This window comes from Bos indicus, chromosome 3 (genome assembly GCF_029378745.1).
Source record: "Bos indicus isolate NIAB-ARS_2022 breed Sahiwal x Tharparkar chromosome 3, NIAB-ARS_B.indTharparkar_mat_pri_1.0, whole genome shotgun sequence".
Taxonomy (NCBI): domain Eukaryota; kingdom Metazoa; phylum Chordata; class Mammalia; order Artiodactyla; family Bovidae; genus Bos; species Bos indicus.
In genome coordinates this window covers 115,975,540-115,984,451 of record NC_091762.1, presented here as the reverse complement: position 1 = coordinate 115,984,451, position 8,912 = coordinate 115,975,540, and the positions used below count along the sequence as shown (strand labels likewise).

Genomic DNA, 8,912 nt, shown 5'->3' with positions numbered 1-8,912 from the left:
TCCAAGGCTGGTGGTCTCAAAGGCATGCTATTCATCTCTCTGCACAGTTATACCGAGCTCATCAGATGCAAACTGCGTGATGCAAAAAATTTTAGGTAGCGTTTATGTTCTTCTATGAGGATCTGTGTTATTAGTCTTCATTTAACCAGACTTGTACACATAACTCGATGTAAGTCACATACAATATATCACTGAAACCCATGAATCATGGTTGTTCAGTTCCTCAGTCATGTTAGACTCTTTGCAACCCCATGGACTGCAGCACACCAGGCTTTCCTGTCCTTCATCATCTCCTGGACTTTGCTCAAACTCATGTCCATTGAGATGGTGATGCCATCCAACCATCTCATCCTCTGTCATCCCCTTCTCCTCCAGCCTTCAATCTTTCCCAGCATCAGGGTCTTTTCTTGATACTGGGAAAGATCATGAATCATGGTACCCTCTGATGATTATTTAAACCTCCAAGTGGAACAATGAAGCGACCTTTATCTGATCCAGAGAAAGCCAGGATCTCTCTACCATTGATTGCTTAAATATATTCCGTACCTTTCAAGGACAGTTGGTGAAGGAGAAAGTCAAATACAAGATTTCCAAGAAGTTCAAGGAGAAATATTGGTACCTGGTCCCTTCCTCCTCAAATGATGGCTCAACTTGTAGGGGACTGAGGCATGGGGGGCAGTTGGGGATCCCATGAACAAATCAAAAAAAGGAAAGACAAAGAAACAGAAATCAGAAGATTTCACAATGAAATAAGGAAATTCATGTTGCCTTAAATATAATTTGTGTTAGTTACATTTCAATTCCTAATTTATACATAGCAGGGTTAATAAAGAATTACATTATAACAAAATTAGCCAGAATAATTAGCATAGTATATGTGCTACTGATTAAACACCCAGCAGATAGCTTGATAATTAAGATCAGTGAGTGCCATATTTTGAGGCTTTGTCATCTTATTATCTGCCTAACAAGTGCTTCATCTTTACCTCCTTTCTGATTTGAAGTTTGATAGCAATCTCTAATAATCCTCATTTTATTTCTTTAAGTCAACTTACCCAAATTCCGATCAATTTCCTGTGATCACTACACTTTGTCTCTTTGTGTTGACACAAATGAGCTGGTGTTAAATTTCTTTGCAAATGTAAGGCATCTGATGCTCGCTACAAGGCATTTGTGTTTGGAAACTCAGAGTTAAAATCTCTTTCAAAACCCATCATTCTTTGGTTGGAGAAAGAACCAGAGGCCAACCACAGACTCTGCAAGTTAGTCAGATGTCTGCATACAGATTCCCAGAGCTCATTTCTCCTTTCTAGGCAGAGCCCCATTGCCAGAGATTTCAGCAATGTCTCCATCAGGGTCCATCAGCAGCCCCTCAAGTGGTCCTGGCTGGCTTCTCTGATGACCCTAACCCGTGATGCTACTGTTCCTCTACTCGAGGAGGCTGGGGTCAGCTGTTTTCCTTTTAACATTCAGCGAGATTTTCTCATAGAAAGCCAGAGTTCAATTACAGAAGAATGGAAGGCTTAGAGAGTCGACTCACATTCTTTGTCGTGTGTCTGCTGCATCTCTTTAAACCAAAACCAGGATGTGTTCATGATTTTAAAGGCAGAGTGAACACACTACCTACATCAACCAGGAATACTTTCAGCTGCAAGTCACAGAAGACACATGACGAGTCCTTAAGGAATAAAGACAAGAAGTCTGGCAATTGGCAGCCTGAAGCTGGGACAAAGGTTCAGAAATGTCATCAAGGGACCATCTGTCCCACTCCCTCTTTCTGTTCCACCTACCTGAGTATGTTGAGACTTCATCTCATGTCTGTCCCCTCATGGCTGTAATATGGCTGCCATAGCTCCACACATCATGTCCATGTTCAAGGAGAGAAGAAAGAGAAATGAAAGAAGTGGCAGCCACTACCTCCCCTTTCAATCAAGAAGGCAAAAAACTTCCCAGATGCACCAAAGCAGATCATGCCTGCTCTCACTGGCCACAACTGTGTTACAAGGGAGGCTAAAAAGTCTGGTAACTAGCAAAGGAGACGAGGGCAGATATTGCTGACTAAGATCAACATAATTCATCACCAGGGGCCAGGCACATTGTTGCAACAAAGAAAACCCAGGCTCTGTTAAGTAGGAGGAAGGAGAACAAATATTAGGCAGGAAGTCCAGGGCTGGACTTTCAGCTGCAAGTCACAGAAAACACATGAAGAGCCCTTAAGGAATAAAGACAAGAAGTCTGGCAATTGTCTACATCAAATGCAGATGTAGACGTGTTAGGGAAAAGCATCAGCGTACGGAACAGAAGCTGCAAAGTCACGCAGAGAAGCTGAGAGGAGAAGGGTGTTTTATTCAAGGTTCTCCAGAGAAACAGAACCAAGAGGATGGGGGGGTGTGTGTGTGTATAGTCTTAAAATAAAGACACATATGATTTATTTTTTAAGAAATCAATGCACATAACTGTAGCAACCAGTGAGTCCAAACCCTGAAGTGCAGGTCAGCAGGCTGGAGACCCAGGAGGAGCTGCAGGTCTAGTCCAAACTCTATCTGATAGCAGAATACCTTCTTGCTTGGGGGCATCAGTGTTTATTCTTTGAAGGTCTGCGACTGATTGGATGAAGCCCACTCAGATTATGAAGGGTCTTCTGCTTTACTCAAAGTCTGCCAACTTAAGCATTAATCTCGTCAAAAAACCTCACAGGAACATCCAGAATATGTTTGACCAAGTATCTGGGGTAGCATGGCCCAGGCAGGTTCACACATAAGATTAACCATCACATGGGGAGACAGTGAGGAAAGGAAGAGGTGGCAAGACTGAGACACAAGTTGAAGGGGACTCTATAAAAGCCATATGAATACATACAGACATATTGGGTTGGCAAAAAATTCGTTCAGATTTTTCTGCAAAATTTTATGTATGGGCTTCCCAGGCGGCGCAGTGGTAAAGAACCCGCCTGCCAATGCAGGAGACACAGGAGATGTGGGTTCAATCCCTGGGTCAGGAAGATCCCCTGGAGGAGGAAATGGCAACCCACTCCAGTATTCTTGCCTGGAGAATCCCACGGACAGAGGAGCCCGGCGGGCTGCAGCCCATGGGGTCAGCACAGAGTTGGACACGACTGATCACAACACCAATATGTGTATAACTGAATCACTCTGTGTGCACCAGAATCTACCACCACATTATAAACCAACTACGCTTCAATTGAAAAACTATGATTAATTGTTTAAATTTTAAATATAGAAAAAAAAACAACTAGGTGAGGGCAGAGAAGAAACAGCACGGAAGGGCACAAACTTGCAACCACTGGATAAGTAAGTCCTGGAGATCCAGCGCACGGGAAGGTGACGATAGACAACAGTGCTGTTGAAGACAATGTCAACCTGTCTAAGAGACTCAAAAACTGAAGTATCCATACCACAAGAGAAGACAAAAGCTTGCAATTCTGTAACATGATAGTGGTGTCAGCTAACACTGCGATGACAACCATGTCACAATACATAAATGCATCAAATCAACGTGACCTACACCTCGAACTTGCACAGTGTTATCTATTTCAATTTTTAATGTATCCAAAAACTAACTTTTAAGCTAAATGGCCCAGCCTGGGCCCCTCAAGTTGTCAGAGCACCCAGCTGCCACTGGACCCAGATGGAGGAGATGCAGGACCACTAGAGACAGAGGTTATGGGGGGAAAGCCGCCTACCCCCAAGGAATGCGCAGAAACCAGCACCAGCGCCTTGCACGTCCATCGGGCGTGGAATTGGATGCTTTACGCTGAGGTTCGCATCCTTAAGAAGTACAGAGGCTGCCGCTCACACTTAGGATGCTTGTCTGTGTTCACTTACGTGACGATCTTGTCTTCTCGGGACCGGCCAGTCCATCTCTGAATTTAGAAACCAAAGATGTTCCTGCATTCTCCTGGGTTTCAAGTCAGGTCCAACTTGTAGTCAACCAGACTCTTTTTAGATGAAGTGAAGGAGTACAGTGGTATATTAATAGAACGTTACAAAACGTTCCTTTCAACAGCACAGAGATTTGCAAGCCCAATCTTGGGGAAAAGGATCTTAAACATTCAGGACAGAGTCTCACTTTGACAAAAGAAGACGTTGGTCAGCAGTGCCAAGGACAGCCTGACTTTTTACAACCCTGTGCTCTTTGCTTCTCCCACTCACAGACGCGTTTACTGGCCCCCTCTCTAGGATCCTAACGGAGGCCTTGGAGATTAATTCCCGTCTCTGTGAGGAAGGGAGTGGGGAGGGCTGCTGGCAGGTGGCCAGTCCCCGGGGCTGTAACTGACCACGTTTCCTCTATTTATAGGCTTCCCCACAGCCCTGTCCACACAGCTGCTGACTCTGGACTCAGCTGAGAAGAGCGATTTGGTTAACACACAGGCGACAGCACAATGTCGGTCTCTGATCGCCTTCCCGATTACCCGGTCAACTCCGATTTCGTAAAGAAATTAAAGGCAGCCCTGGAAGGCAGGGATGAGGCGAGACTGAAGGACTTGATCTGCGCTGACGTTCGGCACGTGGACGCCGTGATAGAACTGGCCAATGACGACTGGATGAAGGACCCCTCCGCCCAGCTGCCCCCCGGGGTGCTCGTAGGTAACCGCCACGTACCTGCTGGGTTCCCCACCGTGCACACGCGAGGGGTGGGCTGTTGAGTGTGGAGGGCAGATGGTTGAAAGAGGAGAATGATACATGCCCAGCTCTGCGATTATTATTTATAAGCATACATACGTGCTGCCTATATTGTGTATACGTATATGTACATAGCATATACCTGTGTGTATATGCAGTATGTATCATAGTATATATCTGTATGTCATAGTATTATACACATATTTACTACGTATATACACAGTATTCATATACATATACTACACTGGCCAAAAAGTTCCTTCAAGTTTCTCCGTAGCATCTTAGGGAATACATAATATACATAGGTGCCATGTATGTAAATACATATAGTATACATATAGAGAGATATACATGTAGTGTGTAGTATATGTGCACACCATAAGTATACATATGTATATAATATGTATATTGATATATGCTATGTATACTTATGTGTGTGTGTTAGCCACTCAGTAGTGTCCAACTCTTTTCAACCCCAAGGACTGCAGCCCACCAGGCTCCTCTGTCCGTGGAATTCTCTAGGCAAGAATACTGGAGCCAGTTGCCATTCCCTTCTCCAGCGGGTCTTCCCAACCCAGGGTTCAAACCCCGGTCTCTCACATTGCAGACAAATTCATTAACACCTGAGCCACCAGGGAAGTCCTTATACATATGCACACACACACAGTATATATCTGTGTGTTACACAGGCAGTAATTAAAGCAATACCAAAAATTTAAAAAGAGAAAAATTAAACTATGGCATCCGCATCCCAGCACAGTGTCTCCTTTCATTTCTCCACTCTTTTTCCGAGCTAGCCTGTTTGCATGTGTGAGTTTCCTCGACTTACAGTCATGGGGGAGATATAATTTTGTGCTTTGCTCTGTTGAGTTAATATACCTAAAGTGTTTTCCATGTTGCTACCTGGTCTTCTTAATTTCAATCACCTATTGAGGTGATTAACCACGAAATACTTAAACCAAATTCCTACAAGAAGGGACTGTGCATTTACATTTTTACTACTATCAATAATACTGTAATTAGTGTCTTTATTAGCATTCATATGCTTTTTTTTCTTATTCAGGGTTGTGTCCTTAGGATAAATCCTTAGGAGCAGTATTCCTGGGACAAGAATAAATTTTCCAAATTGTTCTCTGAAAGGATTTCTATTCTGTCAGTGAGTGTGTGTGTCACGTCCCACCCTGAACATTATGGGTGATTAATACTCACATTTAAATCTCCAATTTAGTCAGCGTGCCCTGGCCCTTCTCTAATGCCTGCTCACCCGCCCTCTCTTTACTGCTCAGGACCAAGTCTTAGCCACAGGATTTGGGTTTTCTTTGCAGATCTGTTCACATGTGACTTGTCTAGTCAGGTCCTTGAGCAATATCTCCTCATGTCTTTCTATCTTTTTTGACATCTTGTAGGTCTGCTTCACATAACACAGATATAATACCATTGTCACACTTGCTGAAAATATTTTCCCTGACCTGAGATTAACTTTTAATTGTACCAGGCTGCTTCCCAGCTCGTCAAATGTGCCCTCCGCAAGCCTATCTTGACTCCTAAGGGATATGCATGACTCCCCTCCCCACGCAAGGCAGATTCTTTCCCAACATACATGTGTGAGTACACACACATGTGTACCATCGCACACACATGTACCTTCACACACAAACACAAACATGTGCTCACTCATGTAGGCAGGTCACCAAAAGGGAACACGCTTGGGCCCTTGGTCCTGGCGAGTGGAGATGTAATGTGATGAAGGGCAAGATCAGAGCCTGGCACTTCCGAGGGAGTGGTTATCCCTCTGCTCCTCCCTCCCCTAGCCCTCCTCACCCCTCCACCACCTCCGTGTACCCTTTCACTGGGGGTGTGAGCAACCTGCAGAAGGCTTTAGAGAGAAACCAGCTCCTGCTGCTTCTTTTCCTTGGTGTTTCTGATATCTGGGCCCCAGTCAGGGTGAGGGCCCAGCAACCATGTGCCCAGAGAGCACCCCGCCTCTGTTCAGACCTAGCTTTGCCTGGATGGGCCGGGTCCTCACTGAGAACACACACAGTACAGGTATCAACCCAGGAGCCTGTACGGGGGCACGGAGGGGACTCAACTCCTCCCCTGCACCTCCCCCAGGAGTGCTGAGCTCTAGGTTCTGTATTTGCCCTCCCGAGCCAGCCTGCCCACTGCCTGCTCCTGGGGTGACTTGGTGAATCGCGTCCTCCTGGCCCCGCGCTCTCTGGGTGCAGCTAAGGCCAGGCACTTCGAGGAGCGGGGAGGGCAGAGTATTTGCTCCAGGGACCCGTCCCTGCCAGACGGCCCCTGTGATCTGGCTTCAATGTTGGGCTGAAGGCTCAGCTGTAGGGTGTCAGCTCTTACCTCCCTGCTTGCCCCTTGAGACACAGGGAGTGGGGCTCTCCCGATGCCTCCGGAGACCCCATCACTTCCCTGAGCCCTGCGTGCCTACTGGATACCCTGGATCCCCGCCACCTGCTTTCTGCCGGGATTCTGGCTGGAGCGAGTACACGCTCTTCTTTCACAAACCTGTCCCAGTGGGTTAGGGCTTTGTATATTTGAAGTCCCCGAGTTAAAATATCATTGCTTATTCTTTAACAACAGCTCTGTGTGTGTGTGTGTGTGTGTGTGTGTGTGTGAGTCGCTCAGTCGTGTCCAACTCCTTGCGACCCCATGGACCCCACCAGGCTCCTCTGTCCATAGAATTCTCCAGGCAATAACACTGCAGTGGGTAGCCATTCCCTTCTCCAGGGGATCTTCCCAACTCAAGGATCAAACCCGGTTCTCCTGCCTTACAGGCAGACTCTTTTTGCCATCTGCGTTACCAGGGAAGCCCAACAGCAACCTTGATTTGTTCTTTCTTTATTCACCATTCTGGGGTGCGCTGGGTCTTCATTGCTGACTGCTGGGTTTCTCCAGCTTCGGCACACAGGCTTCTCGCCGCGGCGGCTCCTGTGGTTGTACAAGGCGGGCTCTCGGACTCTGGCTTCAGGAGTTGCTCTGGACGGCTCTGGAGCGCGGGCTCAGCAGTTGCGGTGGGCGGGCTTCTTTGCCCCTTGGCCTCTTGTCATTCCCTTGGAATCTCCCCTGACCAGGGATCGAACCTGTGTCCCCTGTGTTGGCAGGCAGATTTGTAACCACTAGACCATCAGGGAAGTCCAGTCTGTTCCTTTGATTCATTTATTAAATAGCATAACTGTTTTCACAATAGGACACATGGTCAGTGCTACATATTAATATAAATTACAGGTAACATCGTACTATTTTAAATAGCTAAATCTCTCAGTATTAATAACATGTTTTTATTAATCCAAGATAAAAATCTAGCCTCTCCAACAAAAAGTAAAATATCATTTATTTTCACATTGCTGATTTCCTGCGCCATTTTTATTGTCCCCACCTTTTTACTGCGCACTTAAAACCAATGAACTCTGTGTTGAGGGGGTCCTGTTCCATCCCACGATGAGCCTTTAGGTTCTAAATCACATCCATATATACTTCTCCCCGCCCAACGGCACAAATCAAAAGGGCAGGGACAGGTCAGTGCTGCTGCCACGCTGTCAGGACCTGGGCTTGTTCCGGGCTGTTTTTGGTTCAGGATGCTGGTAACTGAATGATTAAGTGCGTGGCCTCAGGGCACATCTTGTTACCCATGATTTTATTGCAGGGGAAGCAGGCTGGGCTTGAACCGGGGGTGGAGATGCACGAGGCAGCTGCCGCTCCAGCTGACGTGTGAGAGTGGGGTTTGAAGGAAACGTGACAGGTCAGGAAACAAGATCTAGTTAGGAGGTGATGGAAGGCGGGTGCCCAGGGAAGAGATGGCAGGGTCTAAATCCAGGCAGTGGGCTAGATGAGTGGCTGACAGAGATAAGTGACAACATTGAGAAACGCTGGGAAGTTAGGGGGGAGCAGAGGACAGGGACACCAAGCCAGACAGAAATCAGAGGGATCTGGGATTGTGACGAGGTTTGAGCTTTTGCTGTGAGCCTAGGAGAACAAGGGGAGACTAGAAACAAGAATTACACATAGGATGGCCCCCCAGGAGTGCAGAGCCCAGCCGGTCATCACAGGTAGCCTTTCAGGCGCCTCAAGGAGCCCTGGAGTGAAAGGCTCCAGTAGGAAACTTGGGTTCGGCCACCAATGAGCTGTGTGGCCTCAGAGAAGTCACGTTCCCTCTCTGAGTCAGTGCCTTTACTTGTAACTAGTGCGTGAGGTTTGATTAGCGCTTCCCGAGCAGAGGCCCCTGAGCAAAACTCCATGGAGGAGCGCACCTGGGAT

The 8,912-nt window shown here is 46.8% G+C and overlaps 1 protein-coding gene across 2 annotated transcripts in view; it reads left to right on the top strand.

Moving 5' to 3' along the window:
- Window positions 1-4,331: 4,331 nt before the first annotated feature.
- ASB18 (ankyrin repeat and SOCS box containing 18) overlaps window positions 4,332-8,912 on the top strand; it is a 71,691-nt gene continuing 67,110 nt past the window's right edge. The window contains exon 1 of one of the 2 annotated variants that reach the window (XM_070786936.1): window positions 4,332-4,607. In XM_070786936.1, the coding sequence (XP_070643037.1) occupies window positions 4,403-4,607 (205 nt within the window). In that variant the 5' untranslated portion in view covers window positions 4,332-4,402. The remainder of the gene's footprint in view (window positions 4,608-8,912) is intronic. The other variant, XM_070786935.1, reaches the window with a different exon arrangement.